The sequence below is a fragment of the Colossoma macropomum genome, unplaced genomic scaffold (genome assembly GCF_904425465.1).
Source record: "Colossoma macropomum unplaced genomic scaffold, Colossoma_macropomum, whole genome shotgun sequence".
In the NCBI taxonomy this organism is placed as follows: domain Eukaryota; kingdom Metazoa; phylum Chordata; class Actinopteri; order Characiformes; family Serrasalmidae; genus Colossoma; species Colossoma macropomum.
The window spans coordinates 20055475-20075325 of record NW_023494786.1 but is presented as its reverse complement, the minus strand read 5'-3'; the positions used below and the strand labels follow the sequence as shown (position 1 = coordinate 20075325).

Sequence of the window (19851 nt, the reverse complement as noted above, 5' to 3'; positions counted from 1 at the left end):
GGGTGTTTCAGTGGACACTGCTTCCTGAATGAGGCACGATACAGGACATCCAATCAGAATAGAACTTATTTACATATATCAGTCTTTGAGACACAGTCACAAAACAGCCTGTTAAATCCTAAGGAATGAAGAGAGGTTGGAAAATCGTCATGTAAAATTTAATTATGATCATTTTTAGTACATGAAACTACACAAATGTTGTAAGAGGACCTTGAGGAAAAAATAAAATACAAGAAAAATGTACAATGTAAATCCTTTAAATTAAACACATTTTAGGCAGCGCTGGTTGTCACAGTACAGTCATCTAACAATGCAACATTAGTTTGCTTGAAAGCCAGAGAGAGTTTACTTACAATGTCCCATAAACCCATTGTGAATTTTTCTTTATTTACAGCAACTGTTTTATCACGGTCATCAAAGTATGAACGTTCCCACTGCAAATCCACAATGGGGCTTTTCACTCTATTCCTGTCCCAACTGAGTTAGTCTTTCTTCATGCATTAAGCAGATTTGTTTTCAGCTGCTACCACAACTGCATGAATGAACTGGTCTTGAGTGTGACCCTAATAATTTAATATAGGACAGACTGATTATGTCTGGTTCTAAATCTGCATATTTACAGCTCACTTTATGATTTTTTCTGACAGTTCAGCACTCCACAACTCAAAGAGGCACCATACTTTCACACTCAGAGAGCACAGACACTGGAAGAATGAAAAAAGAAACAAACATAAAAATAAACAGAATAAAAAGGTACAGAATGTAAACATGGACAATAATACATTAGTATGGCTAAAAACAGCAGTAGCAGCTGTCTGAAGCTTGAATTCTACCCCTACTTTTGTCCATTTTTGTAGACGACAGCATGCCATACAGTGTCAGAAACCACATTAGCAAGACTTACATTTGGATGAGGGGGGAAATTTTATAAATTTGCCAAAATGTCACATTGAGGCCTTATATCTATTGTTGTAATGTGGATACTGGTGCTGTAAACTGGCCCTGGTGTGTTTTATTTATTGGGTATGTTTGTGTTTAGTTTGTCTGAAAAAATAAACAAACATAAAAATAAACAGTATAAAAAGGTACAGAATGTAAACATTCATCTACTCAACTACTATTTATAGTGACAATAACAAAGTGTGGTAGGAAGATTAGTGACTGAAGTGTAGGGCCATTGCTTTTCCAAAACAAACAGCTTTGGAAGCAGAGTCAAAAGCCTCTAGCACTGCATTTTGTTTGAAATGACATTTGTAGGCAACATTTCTTATTGGGCTTTGTGTAACTTAGCCAAGGTGACACAAGTTAATTAATGTGTGCTGGTATATTGCATTGAATTGGAATATAATCTCTCCCTTTCTGATTAGACGTTTAGAAGGTTAAAGCGATGACAGATAACAAAACAGACAACCAAACAAATACTTAGCAATTACATGTAGCAAATCATTTCATTAGTAAAGACTAGCATATGTGTAAAACAATTTCAAACACCCCTGCAGAGGGCTACAATGAATGTGTTATTATCGGATTTTGGATTTTGGTTATCTGACTATTCAAGTGGAACAGCAAATTCTGATTTCTTTTAGCTCAGTAATCGGATTTCTCAGTACATATATACCCTTACTCTGATTTCTTTCGTTTTCCTCAAAAAGTAGAGACAGAATATGTACACGAAGTTGTATAGGAAAAGGCTGAAAGGTTTCAGACATGGTTTTCTCCACCAAAATAATTTCATGACTTCATGTCAGGACAGTGCTAAGAAAGGAAAGGCTGTGGTCAGCACCACAGATGAAACAGGTAGTTTGAGTGTTTAGCTGCTACCACTGCCGGGGAGAACAGATAAAAAGACATCAGAATGTTACTATTTTCCACCTTCCACTTATGAAGATAATGATCTCTTTTAGCGGTGTCCAGAGTCTACGAGCACAGAGGATCGCCATTGATGATGTCTCATCCTACTGTGTACCAATAAGCAAGACACTCATCGCTGCCCATGGTGCCTTTTCCTGCACTAGGCCACCCAGCTTTAACTTATCTGCATCTCTGCAGGTTCCTGAGAAAGTCAAACAAAAAGATGGCCTTATCACAATCAATATGAAATAGCACAGAAGAGTAGCACTGAAATGGTTCACTGAGAATCTGGAAAGATAAAGCAAACTGTGCACATGTTCTAGTGAGATACTGCCATCTGGAGGTAAGACTGAGAGCTTGCACTCTTAGCCCATGCAAAACAAGGCCCTCTCAAAGGGGTCAGCACTTTGACTAGTCCACTTTATAACCTTAATTTTGTTTCTTTCAAGCCTTTCAGAGGTGGACTTGCTCTCATTTTTTAGACTGTTGTCTTGCTGCTTAATCCTGGGCTTGAGCTTTAGATCATAGACTGATGAACAAAAATCCTCCAGCAGGATTTTCTGGTAGAGAGCAGAATTCATGGTTCGGTTAATTATGGCCTGTTGCTTGTGGATTGTTTGTATGATGTTCTTTTTGTGGGATGCTGTGTGTATTGTGCCACATAGACTGATGAACAAAAATCCTCCAGCAGGATTTTCTGGTAGAGAGCAGAATTCATGGTTCGGTTAATTATGGCCTGTTGCTTGTGGATTGTTTGTATGATGTTCTTTTTGTGGGATGCTGTGTGTATTGTGCCACATACAAAAGGACCCGTCTTCCAAAAAGTTCCACTTTTGACTCCACAGAACATCATTTCAAAAGGTTTGGGGTTCATCAAGGTGGTTTTGGCAAGTCTGAGATGAACGTTTATGTTCTTTTTGGTTTGCAGTGGTTTTGCCTTACAGCTGTCCCATAGAAATACTTTTTGCCCTGTCTCTAATGGTGTAATCATGAAAGATGACCTCTTGTAACGCAAGCAAGGCCCACAGTGGTTTTTAGATGTCTGTCTGGGTTCTTTTGTGAAATCCTAGATGAGTCATTACTGTGCTCTTCAAGAAATTTCGGTAGGCTGGCCACTTCTGAGAAGAATCATGACTAATGCGTTTTCTTTTTTTGAAGATGATATCTTTTACTGGGATTGAGTCCCAGAGTCTTAGAAAGGGCCAGTGGGTGTTGGGATAACTTTGTTTTCCTTTGATAAATTAAATGATCATTTAAAGACTGCATTTGTGTTTACTCAGGCTGCCTTTGACTTATAGCCCTCACCACAAAAAAAGATACTGAGAGAAACTCATCCTTCTGTCCTTCCATGAAGCATTCAGATCAATGATAACCAATGACTAATATTACAAGTCTATCAATGGTTATTTGAAGATCTGAAGACAGATAATACCTCAAACTAGTAACTGACGTAAATATACTGAGAGTTAGCTATGAGAACATTTTAATATGCACAGGGAAAGAATTTGGTATAGTGTAAGGCAGGTGTACAGTATCCAGAAAATATTAGGAGTGTGCGGGGATCAGAAGTCATCAGTCTCAATACAGACTATAACAAGAGTTTAAGAAGAAAATAATGATGTCCAGTGAAGTCATTATGGAAACCTTATGAGGCTTTTTTCTATCATGAGAGTAGAGTGAGTGGCAGAAGCAGGTATCAAATGATTAATTCTCCAGTTCCTGCACCATAACAATGCAGATGAATACAATTTCAGGAAACCCAATGATGGCATGATTAGAATCAGGGCAAAATGACGAACATGAACTCCAAAAAAAACAGTTATTTTTACTTAATTTTACTTTTATTTCAACACTGAGTGCAACAGAGAGACGGGGAGCAAGTCTTTTACTTATAAAAACAGCACAACTTAATGCCGTCAGTTCCAGCTGCGAATCTGAGTTTCTGTAACATCATGTGGACGCTGAAGGCAGTAAGCACATCTCTTGACAACTGATTGGGATAGCAGTGCCAATATCCTGTTGGCTCGTGTCAGTAGAAGCCAAAAAAAACAAACAAACAAAAAAAAACTTCATCCATCTCAAGGGAGTTATGTAACCAGGCTTTCCCACAAGGTGACAGTGAGAACTTCACTGTAAACAAAACGGTTGAGAACTTAATGGAACCTATTTATATCTCTGCATTTAAACATTTCAGTTCAATTAGTAAAGACAGTCCTGCTGAGTCTGATGTTGCAGAATGTAAGCTTGAAAAGATATTCTTACTTATTTCGCTATAACATTATCTGATACTATTACACTGTTTTACTGGAGTCTCGGCATGATAAAGTGGTGATAAAAAACTCAGATGACTCTTAAGGACAACCTTCCAGTCACTGAATATTTTATATACGGAGGTGGTGAGCAATGCATTCAGCTGCTCACAAAAATTAATAAGTGACCAAAAGAGCTCATTAGGCCCTTATTACCTCCCTATGTAAACACTATCCAAAGATCCATATCTTACTTATGGTGAATGTAAAACTACAGTGCAAAACTACAGTAATACACACACCGTAAATACTGACCTTTAAAAAAGAAAATGGTGCAAAAACAGAAAACTGTACAAACATTTGCCAAGTATGCACATGTAAGGAAGGAGAACTAGAAGCACACAGAATGGCAGAATAATTGCAAATACAAATTAAGTTCTGTTAACTAAAAATAACGGTGTAATGCAACGATAAAAATAATCAGTAACTCTAATATAATAGCACTAAGCTTCAACGTCTTTTAGTGTTCGTTAAATCTTGACTAACTCAGAGTAAACAATAATACCCTTACAGGGTTTTTAAAACAGTTAAGATGCTGATGGTGAAAAGGTTTTCAGTTGTCTGCACCATGCATCTGATTATGGTAAAGCTATCCAGAAGCCCTAAAGTTAGTAATAGAGGGATACATAACTTCCAAGTAACCACTGACACTTAATGAACAGTACTTTCAGAATTACCAAGTACGTTTAAGCTAACCTTAACCTTAAGCATTCTTTCCACTATTCACAAATAACTCATTCAATTATTGAGTAAATGAGTCCAGTCTACATGTGTAATCTACATAATGAAAACCTTTCTACTGAAAACCGTCCTATGTTGTCAGTGTATTGTTGTGCTATTATTTTGATTCTCTTTTGATATCTTTTCTCTGTCGAAAGCAAGTTCATTCAGACTTTTCAAACCTTTTCAAAAGCATCTAGTGACATCTCTCGAAACAACTGAAGGTAATATATACTACTGAATAAGATCTTTCTACTATTTTGTACAAGTGGAATGTTCTTCCCTTATTACAAGTCTATACAATGATATTAATCCCATTCATAGGCACCATCAGATACCTATGAGAACAGTGGTCCTCACATCTTAAGCCCACTTCCAAGTCCCTTTTGAACTTCTAATGGCTTTTCTACCTGGCAGGCCTCCAACTCTAAACCCTTTTTTAAATAATTTTGGTGTCATTTTGGGAGTGGAGCTTCAAAGCATTGGGACCTACAGGTCAGTCAGTGCAGTGACTTTTCATAGTCTTCATGTTCAAACCAAGGGCGTTCAGGCCTAAACATACCCCAAAATACATCTGTCTACTTCTGGAAAAGCCAGTACAGTGCTGTGCTCCAGCCTCCTCTATGATCTGGTCCCACACTTTCTTAGTTTTTGAAGGCCCCATAGCGACTGGCTTTGCTAATGAAGTTCTTAAGCAGATCATGGTCCATGTCAGCGAAGGCCTGGGTCTGAGTGACAGCAGTAAGGTGGTTGACACAGAACTTGAAGCAAAAATCTTCCAAGTCCTGAAAATGAAGGAGCAAGGAACGTGTGTGAGTGAGACAACTTTAGAGCCCTATGTGCCACTATCACAAGTGAAGCACCTCAGATTGCGATTTGTGATGCTTCACGTGTGACATATTTGAGACACTTTTGTCAAAGTGAAGTCTACATGCAACAAAAACGCATGCAAAGGCATTGACAATGTTGTAAGCTAACTGTGAAACTGTGATATTTCATAATAAAGCAATAAGCCATGTCAAGCCAAAAAGGAGGGGAGGTGCTGTTTCCCTTTTCATATACTTTAGGTCCCTTTTTACAGAATGTAGACATACAGTTGTATATGAATATCTAAACACCCTCAAATTACATGTTTTGTTGATATTTTAAGTAAAAATAAGTTACCACATCACTTACATGGAATTTAAGCATGGAATTTTGCATTTTCTGCTCATTTTAGTGCACAATTTCTATTTATTCAGAGTTTAACATTATAATAAATATAAATGTGCCACAACTTTTGCACAAGCCTCATTGTGTTTTATTTGTTTTTCCAAAATGCTGAAATCAGCAAATAAATAGTAATCAAACAAAAAATAAAATATGCAAAAGTGTGTTCTCTGTAGAGGATGTCTGTAATTATTTTCGCTCACCAGTTATAATTATACACTAGAATTTGCAGTGTGTGGAATCCAAACTTGTGCTTAAACTGTTTTATCAACATTAGTAACTGAGCTAGATAGCTGGTTAGCTACAACACATGAAAAGCTAATATACAGAAGTACCTAGACATAGAAATTTTGTCTCAACAATCACAAGAGCTATACATTTTAGTATTTTAATTGTTAGAGCAAATAATTTACACTTTTTTGCTGTTCATATGGATCCTGCATATGCTAGACAGACAGTAAATTCCTATGAAACTATGAAGTGTGGCAGCAGAATATCCATAACATTTTTGCGAAACATTTTAACAATATATGAGTGCTCTGACACTAGTATGTATGTCCATAGAGGATAAAGAGTGACTGTTTTTTTTTTCTTGTAGTTTTTCTTTGTTTCTTGTTAGTAGTGAACAAGACTGTGTGCTTACCCGTGCCTCATATTTGACAGCAGCAGACAACAGTGTGATTGCATTCTCTTCCGAAATTCCCCTTTTGATTGTCTCCTGGCACAACCTCTTCAGGCGGGTCTCTCTGTAGTATGTTGCAAGATCCAAAAGACCTTCACACCAGAGAAATCAAAGTCAATGGATCTTCATCTCATTTTATTAATTTATTCGCTAATAATCATGCATAACTTCACAAAGTAAATAAAAACTGATGATCACGTCCCTCTATGAACATAAAGTACAAGCATTATTCCAGGCTCATTTTAAATGTAAATTTTTTTTACCAATGGCATCTTCAGGTGGCAAGTTGATGGTGTCTGTATAAAGGTACTCAAGGAAGGCGCGATACACCAAGTAGGAGAACTGATGGATCTCTATGGCCTCCTCATCTGTCTCGTTCAACAGCGCTCGGAAATGCTCACACCTTTTAACAGAAAAAAAACAGAAGTATACAAGAAATATGTCTGAAAACAAGGCAGATTACATCTTCTTCAAGATTCTCTTGAACATGTTTAATAAACACATAAAAATTACAATAAATTAAATAAATGGTGCATCTAATTTTTAAACTTCCTTCTGGGAATCCTGTTCAAACCAGAAATGATCCTTTTGCTATTTAAAAAAAGGTTAACGTGCCAAACTGTACACATACTCTACATGAGTGGCTGAACAAGAACATCTCTATAAAACTAATGAAATGTTTCAAGACATTTCTCTAAAATCTAACAGGCTCAACAATGTGACCACACCTTATGGACCTTATCATTCACTTAGGTAATTTACCTGTGTTCCTAATACTAGAAAATGAAGCCTTGTGATCCTTCACAAGTACAAAATCCCACAATTTGCCATGCACTATTTCCTTTTAAAGTGATTTGCAAGACAGACTACGACTGACTAGGAATGTCTCTTATTGTGCAATCTAAACAGATCATACATTTTGTCTGTAGTCTGTTAAGTTTTACTTCCTTGAGCAGGCTATGGCATGTTTCTGTTAATTTACTACGTTGCAGCGCAAATGTCTATTTTGTTTCCTTGTCTTGCCTCCAGCAACCTGCCAGATACACAATTATCCAACCCAAGAAAAATACAAACATTCCCCCCCTCGTTTCCAACAGTAAAAAATATCGTTATATTGTTGCATAATTTTGGGCAAGTTATATGTATGCCTGGTGCTTATTATATAAAGCAGCTTTTCAAGTGCAAGCACCAGGTTGGAAATTATTGCTTTTAAGGTGCTAAGCCCAGACTCACAATGACATCAGTATGCAACATACTTGCTTTAAGAAATGGAAATGCTTCAGTGGAATAAAGGCCAGCAACAGCTGGAAAACTATTTTGGCAAGCTTTCTGCAAGACTCCATAATGCCTGGAGGAACTCTCTGAATACCTGATTTTAAGCAGGGCTTTGTGAACATGGATGCATTTTCCATCAACAAGGAACTTCAGGTCTGATATTTCTGGGCTGTCAAACTCTCTTTTGAGGGACTGGGCCACAGTCAGATAGTCATCTCCATCTAACAAACAGAATTTTCAGCATAGCTGTCAGACAACGTTCACTGGCAAGTCAAGACAGAGAGTAAAAGCATAACAAGTTTCCAAAGACTACAACAGAGCACTAAGCAAGTTAAGGAACAGTTCAAGAATTTGGATAAGATTCAAAGGTAATTGTCAACCAAGTTGTCATCTTCTACCCTTCTTACCCACAGTGAGAAGACGCCAGGTGACAGCAGGGGTGGCGAAGCAGGCAAACACATCGTCAGTGCTGGAAAAGTGTGTTATGTGTGGGTAAGGAACAGCCTGGCCACGACACTGACCCCACATCAGCACCTGGCCGCTCTGCGTCTTGGCAGCTGACGTGTGGCTGGTGTGACATGCTGCCACTTCTACCATCCTGGGGAAAAAAAAACAGAGAACACAAGCTAATTTAGCTGCTCTGAGCACCAGAAGAGGCCTGATTCAAACAGAATGAACTCACTAGCCATTAAAAAAAAGTCATCACAGCAGCTCGATGACAAAATAACACTCTGGCATTTTGTGTTGGAACTACAGAAAATGTTGTTTGCATTAGCTGGTTTAATGACCAGTGTTCCAGTGTTGACTTTCCCCAGGCACAGTGCAATCATTCTCTCTAGTAAACTCACCAACGACGAAGTGCCTACACTTATTCTCTATTACGGTCCAGATTTCAAATGCTAAGAAAATAATATATATAATGGTGACTTTCAATATACATACACACACACACACACACACACACACACAGTGGTGTGAAAAAGTGTTTGCCCCCTTCCTGATTTCTTATTCTTTTGCATGTTTGTCACACTTAAATGTTTCAGATCGCCAAACAAATTTAAATATTAGACACAGATAACACAAGTAAACACAAAATGCAGTTTATAAATGAAGGTCTTTATTATTAAGGGAAAAATAAATCCAAACCTACAGGGCCCTGTGTGAAAAAGTGAACACATCTTGATGATCTTGATGAACACATCTTAGTGTGATGGTCTGGGGCTGTTTTGCTGCTTCAGGACCTGGAAGACTTGCTGTGGTAAATGGAACCATGAATTCTGCTGTCTACCAAAAAATCCTGAAGGAGAATGTCCAGCTATCTGTTGGTGACCTCAAGCTGAAGCGCACTTGGGTTCTGCAGTAGGACAATGATCCAAAACACCACCTCTGAATGGCTTAAGAAAAATAAAATTAAGACTTTGGAGTGGCCTAGTCAAAGTCCTGACCTGAATCCGATTGAGATGCTGTGGCATGACCTTAAAAAGGTGGTTCATGTGCGGAAACCCTCCAGTGTGGCTGAATTACAACAATTCTGCAAAGATGAGTGGGTCAAAATTCCTCCACAGCGCTGTAAATGACTCATTGCCAGTTATCGCAATTGCTTGATTACAGTTGTTGCTGCTAACGGTGGCCCAACCGGTTATTAGGTTTGGGGGGGTGGGCATCACTTTTTCACACAGAGCCTGTACGTTTGGATTTCTTTCTCCCTTAATAATAAAGACCTTCATTTATAAACTGCATTTTGTGTTTACTTGTGTTATCTTTGTCTAATATTTAAATTTGTTTGGCGATCTGAAACACTTGCAATCAGTGTGACAAACATGCAAAAGAATAAGAAATCAGGAAGGGGGCAAACACTTTCACACCACTGTAATATAAATATATATATGTATACACTACATACATACATACACACACACACACACACACACACACACACACACACACACACACACACACACACAAAGAGATAAACTAAATACCGAAAGTTAGAAATTCTATTTAGTTGAGACTGTAATTTTTTGTTGAGATTATTTTCCTGATGCTGAAAAATAAAAATTTTGTACTTAATGTCAGTTTTAACTGGAAATTAAAAGATTTTATTACAAGTAATTTGGACTTAAATTTTTCATTCAATTGTTTCATTCATTGTGAAATGTTGGACAATATAAGACAGCTGCCATTTTCAAATAGTGTCAAATAAATGAAAAGTGGGGAAAATTATATTTTGATACGACAGCAACTATATGCACACTCAAAATATGTCTGCACTCTGCAAATATATAGTTTTATCTTCATCATCAAACACAAGCATTTCACTTTAACCCCTCAACTACAGTCTCCACATTCCAAGGTAGCTAAACCTGCAGATACACCCCCTACACCACATCCAAACACTATTCAGAAGAAAAAAGCTACACCTGAAAAATCTAGACTTCTGATTGGCAAAGGGAGTGCAGAAATAAACAAAGTGGGAAATCTGACAGTGTAAGCTTATTGTCACCTCTCCTTGTCCATGTTGATGAGTGTGGGTAATGCCTGGTTGCTCTTGTTTCCAGTGCCCAATTGCCCATAAGAGTTGGCACCCCAGGCGTAAACAAATCCCTCATCTGTTAGTGCCAGTGTATGTGCATAGCCGCAGGCCACCTTCAAACAACAAACATATACCTTTCCATTAATTTTGCATGTTGACCAGATATGTTGACTGCCCCAATGTCAGGCCTGTAACTTTGGGCCGTGTAATATCTTGAAAAAAAAAATAAAGCAACCTTAATGACCCAAGGTTACTGACTTAGTTTTTAGTGGTCCTAATTCACGTTTTATCATTTTTAATAGGTTATCAAACTGATGTAAATATTTTTCAAGAAAACTGGTATTTTCTTTTTTCATTCTCTTATCATTTACAGGATTATTTGTAAATTCTATTTTACAGTATAACAAAAACTAGAAATATACAGCCTGTTACTGCCCTGTGTTTCAGTTGTGGTTTGGCAAGAAGACCATTGCGTAGGTCACGCACATGTGCACAGCCTTTTAAGGGCTTAAACGGGTGAAAGTGAACAAACAAAAGTGTTGTGAAGCTTGAAACACCTTGTGCACCTTGTTTGTTTCCTCACCTGCACAATGTTGACTCCTTGCAGAGCTGCGATACGGCAGGGTGTTTGCTGGTTGCCATTATTGCCCAAACCCAGCTGCCCGTTACAGTTATAGCCCCAGCCGTAGGTCTGTCAACACAGCACTCAGTCAGAAAACATGGCAGCTATCCAGAATCACTGAGAGGGACAATGATGCCCTTTAATTTGCAGCAGAACGAAGAATCTTCATGATGTAAAAGTGACAACCACAGTAAACTTCCCTTAACAGTAAACATACCCGATACATATGACCCTCAAACAACCTGAAGTGGGTACAACCAAATCAGCTCAAACAAACTGCTACACACTGGTATACCATATCAATTAGCTGGATATAATTCAACATTAGAAGACAGACTGTTTACCTCTCCGTTGTCCAGAACAGCCATGGAGCAGAGCTGTCCACAGGCGATGTTGACCACAACCTTGTTCTGCAGGCAGCTGCTGACCCTGCGTGGGGTTGGCTGGTTGGCTGTGGAACCAGAGCCCACCTGGCCAGAGTTGTTGTAGCCCCAGGCATACACCTAAACATAGGACAAACAAACACGCTTTTACTATCAGAGTAGTGGGCCAAGGATAATGTGAAAACAGACAGCAAAAGAGACAAAGATAAAATTACACTACCAGTCAAAAGTTCTACCACTTTGCATTGTTATTGCTACTTTTCAATTTTTATAATAAAAGGGGAAGACATCAATACTATATCTTATATTTTAATGGATTATCCTCCTTTGCCTTGAGGCAGCTTTGCACAGTTTTGGCTTTTTTCTCAAGCAGCTACATGAGGATGCCACTCAAGATGTTTTCCCAACAGGCATGAAGACATTACACATGTTAAGGACTATCTGACAGCTGAAAACACATTTTCTTTGCATACAGTTTGCATACAATTCCTATGTATGTAGTGTATCAAAAAAAAAAACATAAAATATAAAATTTGCTGTAAGTTTTACACAGGCCACAAATTTCACATTTTATTTTCTTCCTAACATGCTCTTTTCAACAATTTTACAGCGACTGTGCATGTGCACAAGTGTATTCTTAAACATGGTTTTACTCAAAGTCAAACAAAACATGTAATTTGACCAAAAGTGCCCAAATTTAAGCATAAGGCACTTTTTTCAATTTCAAAATTCAGAACACAAGAAAAGAGATCTTGCAGCATAGTAAGTATATTAAGAATATTAAAGAATATTAAGTAAATAATAATAGTGTATTATGTAAAGTGTGAATGACAAAGGCTTTTGACATAAATGTGCTTCCACGTTAGTTGTTCTTCAATGCACAAGATGTCAGTTTAATTTTATGACCAATTAGACCTTAGCAAGGCAATCTGGAGAGTAATGCTAGCCAAAGTAACTTAGCTGACTACAAGTGCATGTAGTTATTTAGCAGATATGTGCCAGAAAGTCAAGCTCAGGGCCCAATCTCAAACCACCAGCTGTTATCAGCTAACTACACATATGATTGGCTACATTCATCAGCGTGCTTATTTAAGCTGCCTTAGCCTGCCAATTCTCGTCACTCCTCTTTGCAACCCACCTCCAGCCCAACCCCTCCTTCATGCTGTGTCTAACTCACTCAATGTTATGTTTGTTGTCATTAATGCCTGCTCTGTACCGTACCCTAGGGGGGTCTTTCTGCCGCTCTCCCTGCCTTAGGCTTTCCACGTATGCATATGAAGGGCAAACGGAGGGCCCAGAACAGAGCCATACCGCCAAACACAACGTACTGCAAATGGAAACAAAATATTTTTTTGAACAAAGTGGTCCTGACTGAGAGACATTTTATTTATTTATTTTTTTGCAATGCAAAATACAATACTGTGTGAGTTGCGGAAGGACATCTTTTCAGACAGGCTGTCTAGACACTGACAGCTGAATTTCTCACACTCTGTTGGCACGGGTGCAGGCAAGCATGAATGTCTCTCTGTGGAATCGAGCCCAAAGCTTTGGAATCTACTCTCAATTCCCCAAAATGCATGGAATCAGAGAATTAACTCTTTTTGGGATCGATTTTCAGCACTATTGATTAATCAATACTACTGAACAGCACCTCTCCTTCAGTGGTGAGAGCGATGGTGTGATGGGAGCCACAGGCCACTTCAGTCACTCTCTTGTTAATGAGGTTGGTGGAGACCAGAGCAGGGGTCAGGCCATGATTTGTGGTGCCATTCCCCAACTGGCTGTAGCCATTGTGGCCCCAGGCATAGACCTCTCCTTCTACATGGGATGAAGAAAAAGACAGACACAAAGCTCACAATTAAAAATCACAAGTCAAAATCAAAGTGTCTACACCAGGGCTTCCTTGAAAAAGACTTTGGAGCCTTTTTTCTGCTGGCTTTTCAGCCCTAAAGCAAAGGTTACTGTAGTACTGCCACTTTGTTTTTTTGTTCTATCTTTGTTATATCTTCAAGTAACATAAGGCACTACTTTAATAAAATATAAGTTTAGTAAATCTCTCTCACACCTGCAGTTGCAATGACCACATGTGGTCCTGTGCCATAGCTCAGAGACACAATCTTCTTCCCACACAAGACATCAATCCTTCTGGACTCAATGGTGCTCTGCATGTCCCCCAGACCCAAACAACCGCTGCAGTTTGTTCCCAGAGCAAACACCTGTAAACACACCCAGAAAAAGTGCTTAGCTACTGCTGAACAGCAGTCAAATGGATTTAGCTTTAATACGTTTGTACTGTAGAGAATGCCACCAACCATATTAAGTCATTCTAATAGGGGACCAATAACTAAATAAATAAAACCTATACACAAACACCATATTCCAAAACTGCAATGCATTGTTTCAGTGGAGTTTCTCTGTGATCTGATTTTTCTATGTTCATTTATAAAATGTTTTATTATCTTTGAGAGGCCATTTTTACAAGTACTAAAAAAGGAAATGACAAGTTTATAAAAACAAATACTTTTGCTGCATTGTATACATTATTTGCATCAGCTCAAAAATATTTAAAAACTCGATGACTGCACTTTAAAAATGTATAAATATATTTGATAGGGAACTTTAAAAGAGAAAATTATTAATAAATCATACCTTTACTTTTTTTTTACACTAATTCTGTGTTTGTATTGTCAAAAAAGCCAAAAGGTGAACACCCCTTGTTCCAAAAGTTTTTTTTTAATATTTCACTACTTGTTAAAGCTAATACTAGACATCTAGTGCGTCACTGGATGCAATAACAATTGCCACCATCACTGTGAGCGCTACACTGAAATACTCTGTACAACAAAGGACAATTCACTATTGAACACGCCTGTGTAGCCCTACGGCAGCAACACACCTGCTGCTGAATGACAGCAGAATGTTTTCTATTGACCCATAAATTAGCCTTTAGTCTACAACAGTTTTGCTGATAACAGCCCAGTACATTACAGCCATGATATATACACGCCAATGCCAAATGTCTGAACGGGACTGTTACAAGGACTTTTAAACTGTTTACATTTCAGTGTGTGCCTGTCCTGAACCTTGGTGCTGTGGTTGCCAGGTTTTTTTTGGTCTTAAATCAAACAGCAGACTTTACTGTTCTGAAGCTCTACAGCACTTGCTGATGTTTAATGCTGTTCAGGTCAAACTCCTAGTCTGGGAAGCCTGTTGTTAAGACTAGAGCTCTTTGGAATTGAAACACAGAATAAACAAGCAAAGATAAGATTCCAAAGAGCATAAAAAAGGAAGGTTTAGGTAGTACAAGCCTATACAAAGTGTGGGAGTTGTATTTGAAAGGGAAAAGGTGAATCTGATGAATGAGTGTGAACAATTTTCAAATACCACAGCAAGTGATTTTGAAAACAAACGGGTGAACACAAAAGAATGGAAAATTAATATAAATGTAAACTGGCATAGGCCTATTTTACCTTAACATGATTTTTTTTAATACAGGCTTAATTTAAACAAAGTCACAGAGGTTCGATGCGAAATGCTCCATTCTGGAGAAACTTACTGAGTCACAGCTGTTCACAGCAGTGGTGATAGGAACCAAACATTCGATGTGTTTAATGCCTCTAAAACCTCCCTCACAGAACGTTATAAAACAAAATGGTTACAAATATGCTACCTAATGTCTGAGATAAGGTTTTGGATTAATATGTATTTTTTAAAATCCATTCATGACTGCAAGATGTGTAGAGTGTTGTAAGGCAAAACAGTCCCCAAATAAAGCTTGTTTTTACACATTTACCATTTTACTATTTTACCATTATCAGCACTACAAATAAAGACTCAGACATGTGCACACCGACCACTTCATTAAGTACACTTCCTTGTATCTACACTCGGTGCTCATTTTATCAGCTCCACTTACCATGGAAGTGCACTTAGTAGTTCTACAATTACAGACTGTAGTCCATCTGTTTCTCTGCAGACTTTGTTAGGCCCCTTTCATCCTGTTCTTCAGTGGTCAGGACCCCCACAAGACCACCACAAAGCAGGTATTATTTGGATGGTGGACCACTCTCAGCACTGCAGTGACACTGACGTGGTGGTGGTGTGTTAGTATGTGTTGTGCTGGTCTGAGTGGATCAGACACACTGCTGGAGTTTTTAAACACCTCAGTGTTTCTGCTGGACTGAAAATAGTCCACCAAACAAAATATCCAGCCCTGTAGGAAGCAACCTGTGATGAAGGACTAGAGAATGACCAACACCAATAGATGCAGCAACAGTTAAGCTACTGTCTCTGACTTTACATCTACAAGGTGGATCAACAAGGTAGAAGTGGGCAGTGACTGTACACAGTGTTTGAGGGGGAAAAAACTCCAGCAACTGCTGTGTTTGTTCCACTAACAGACTACAGACTAACCTACCACTACCATGCAGTGCTGAGAATGATCCACTACTCAAATGATACCCGCTCTGTGATGGTCCTGTGGGGTCCTGACCACTGAAGAACAGGGTAAAAGGAGACTAACAAAGTATGCAGAGAAACAGATGGACAACAGTCTATAACTGGACAACTACAAAGGGCTCCAATATGGAAAGTGGAGCTGATAAAAAAGACAAAGAGTGTAGATACAAGGTAGGTGTACTTAATGAAGTGGCTGGCTGGTGTAGGTTAACTGGTTGTTTTGGATAATAAATAAAATGGCTATACTTTGCAGACATCTCTACAATGCAACATTTCACATCAGACCACCTTTTGAATGACAATGTGAATGAGAGCTTATATGTCAATAACCAAATTGTGCAGAAATTTCCCCTTTAAGATTCAGGAGACACAAATGGAAGGAATCCCATTTAGAAGACAGACTTATATGTATAACCCTGCAACCAAGTTAAGCTGTTCCTCTGTAAATATATACGTATAGACATGGCAAAGACATGCCACAACCAGGGAAACTCAAAAAGCTATCGTGGAAAAGGCTTGACTCCAGAGTCACACACTGTTCTACTCAGGATACAAACAAGGCTTGTGTTGTATTACTGGCCTATATATAGCTTACTTCTATCTGCTTATCACCCTCAGTCTGTGTAACTTTCCCTCCTCCCAATTCCTGACTATACACTGAGTACATGACCCATTGAGTTTGCATCCAAATTACATGCTCTGGGACAAACTACATACTGCAAATGATCCATTCACTAGTTCCTTTTAATAAGGTTCTACTGCACACTATTACTGCCCTTTAGTGAGCAAAGCCTACCTCATCGTTGACAGTAACGTAAAGCGCCTCATTAGCAGCACTGCCAAACACACAGGCCTGGCGGATGAGTCGCAGTTCCTCAGGAGGCAGGAGTGCAAACACTGGCCACTTTCCCACGTCTAGCATGCTACTCTGCAACAAACAGGATAAACAGACATACACGTTTTTCCTCACCCAGGGGGGAACAGGATACAAGGCTACTGAGAAATGGAGCAGATCTACCACAACACCAGCACTATTAGGGTAGACTTGGGTTGAAGTAGATTTGGCCAAAGCCTTCGGAACACTTATGTTATGATGATCGGACAGATGTTTAGATATTTGTATTTTATAGTACTCTGGAAGAGCAGAATGTTTAGATGACGCTGTGCTCCTATGCTAAAACTTCTGCGATGTATTTATTTTACCGCATTTGTAACTCTACAGAAATACATTTTCTATTTCTCTGTAATGCTACTCCAATAGATGCAGTGAATTTCCCAATAATTTCCTAATTTTACAATTATTTATAAAATGGCATTAGCAGATGTGAACATGAAAAATATCGGATATAGGCATCAGCTCACAACTCCTATTTTGGTGCATTACTTATACCTTTCATTTTGGTCTTGTCTGCTTCCATCAACATGCAAGCTGCAAAAAGCACATGATGGACACCAAATGCCTCGGCGCAAATGGAATCCAAATTTGCCACACAGGTTTTACTTGGTTTTCAAGTTCTCAGGAAAAGTGAGGCACTCCCTTATCTAGGGTCTTGATCAATTTTTAAATTTCAATTGCAAGCAAAATTGATGATGGAAGAATATAAAGGCTAACTAAAAAGTGCATGTCAGACCAGTTTAAGTTCAATGGAACAGGAAATCAATAGAAAAAAAAAACTATCATGGTGAAGGCACTTTGTCCACAATACGCAAAACTATTAATGTACAGCAGAAGCAAACCACACTGGAATATATCAGTGGTCACCAACCCTGGTCCTGGAGATCTACCTTTCTGTGGACTGTAGATCAAACCACAATCTTCCACACCTAATATATTTCTTCAAACGTTTTTGACTGGCTGGATCAGAAGAATTGGCGCAGGTAAGGGAAAGGGCAGCATGTTGGACGCAGGCTGGAACTAAACTTTGCAGGAAAGTAAATCTCCTTCACTTAGCCCTGGAGCTTTTTCCTTTTTCAGAGAAGTTCAGTCAGGTGTCGTGCGGTGGGCATGCAAAACAAGGAGTAAAGATCTGCTAGATAAGATCTAAGCAGGAAGAAGAGAAAGCTGGTGCTTTAAGTGAATACCTGTGAGTACAGGGCTGTCTTTGTAACACTAGTAGCTAACTACAGAGCTGCGCTTGATTTTTAACCCGCTGGTACGTGCTCGGCTTATACCCTCCTGTTTTTTGAACCACAGTATTTTATAAAATCTCATTCACTATACGAAAATTTTGACAGCAGAGAAATGGAAACGGGGCTAGTTAATTTAGCTAGCTAACAAGTGACTGACGAAAGAAGTGCAGGCCATAGCTGTCTTAGCTAGCCAAAGCTGTAACTTACACGAATAATATAAACAGAGAAAACATTTTCGACATACTTTGGGCGTTAACGTATCGCAATAACCTACATGCATTTAACTTCAGATGTATAGCTTAGCTTGGCCAGCTAAGTTAGCTAGCTTAGCTAGTGTAGCTAGCTAAGTAGCTTCTGGCCGGAGCATCCAATGTTTTACAGTATGGCGTCCATAATGGTCATTATAAGGATACCAGCAATGTACCTAGTTTAGTCATATCAGCTTAAAACCAAGTTAATAGCACAACATTTATCTTACAAGACTGGATAAGTTCTACTACTAATTGTGTAACTTCAGCTAAGTTAACCTACCTAACCTAGGTTAGCTAACGCTATCTAGCTAGCTACCTAAATTGAAGCTACCCATTTAGGATTACAGTGAATCATTTAGTAACAATAAACAAACATCAGTGCTTTTCAAGAAGGGAAGAAACCATTAACATTAACGTTACCTCGTGCTATTAAATTAACGCCAGTGCCTTCTTCATCGAGGGGGTGTCTAGCTACGTTAGTTTCTTTTCTCGAAATCGTTTCCATTCACATAAACTGGTTCGTCTAAAGTCGCCTGGTTGCAGAGTTTTCTTGCTAATGTTAGCCGCCTGCTGTCATTTCCAGCCCGCTGAAGCCTTCATCTCACTGCGGAGGAGGAAAGGAGAGGAGAAGAGAGGCACGTTTCCTCCTCACACTGCTGGCTGCATGCCCGTGTTAGGATGAAGACGATTACACAGCTTCTAAAACGTTCAAGCCTTTCTTAAAAGCGTTTAGTGGTTGATGAGCCCTGGATGATCTGTCAGGGGACACCTACATCATCATCTGTTATAGTCAGTACCCATGATTTCATTACAAGCTGAAGTCTTGTCGTTCTCCACTCCACTTCACTTCACTTCACTTCACTTTACTCTATTCTCCCTCACAAAAACACCACGCCTCCGTCAGCGGCTGTGGTCAGACCCCTCGCTCGGGTCCACCTGAGCTGCCCAGTTTTCTGTTGAACCTGCATATCGTTAATAGCGATGAACAACCTACCAAACGTCTGTGCGTGAGTGAAAGCAATTATTTTTATTTTAATAAAGTTGTTAATAAAATATTATCGGGTGGGAGTGTTCTATCTATAGTCATGCTTAAAGGGGAATTCCACCGATTTTCCCAAAATTTATGTAGTTAAGAGTGGTTTCAAAGTCATCCAGAGTGATTTGATGTGAAATGATACATTGCAGAGAAACTTACAGACTTGGATTTCCTTACAGTGGTGGTGATGGGAACCAGGGGTTACAGTGTCTACAGCACAAATACAGCTATTTTATTTTATAATCAAAACCTCCAGTGAACCTACGGGTGCCTTTTGAGTTTTTACACATAGTGCTAATAATAGTGAAATAGTGGCAAAAATGGTTTATAGTTTCCTTTGGGGATTATTTTGCCTCACAACACCTTGAATGTATCTCTCCACCATGAATGTA

At 38.8% G+C, this 19851-nt stretch overlaps 1 protein-coding gene across 4 annotated transcripts; it reads right to left on the bottom strand.

Moving 5' to 3' along the window:
* Positions 1-5433: 5433 nt before the first annotated feature.
* On the bottom strand, positions 5434-19021 carry rcbtb2 (regulator of chromosome condensation (RCC1) and BTB (POZ) domain containing protein 2). Of its 4 annotated transcripts, none has more exons than XM_036563323.1 (12): positions 18844-19021; positions 16839-16970; positions 13650-13800; positions 13236-13402; positions 11546-11704; positions 11163-11270; positions 10550-10692; positions 8454-8644; positions 8141-8267; positions 7035-7174; positions 6733-6863; positions 5434-5665 (listed from the first exon to the last, which is right to left on the bottom strand). In XM_036563323.1, exons 2-12 carry the CDS (start codon positions 16962-16964, stop codon positions 5525-5527), a joined length of 1584 nt encoding a protein of 527 aa, XP_036419216.1. In that variant the 5' UTR covers positions 16965-16970; positions 18844-19021; the 3' UTR covers positions 5434-5524. The 4 variants fall into 4 exon arrangements, 3 of the variants coding, with proteins under 3 accessions (XP_036419216.1, XP_036419225.1, XP_036419233.1); XM_036563332.1 differs by having other exon boundaries at positions 16839-16965; positions 18844-19010; XM_036563340.1 differs by lacking the exon at positions 18844-19021 and adding an exon at positions 17828-18815.
* Between the last annotated feature and the right edge of the window lie 830 nt (positions 19022-19851).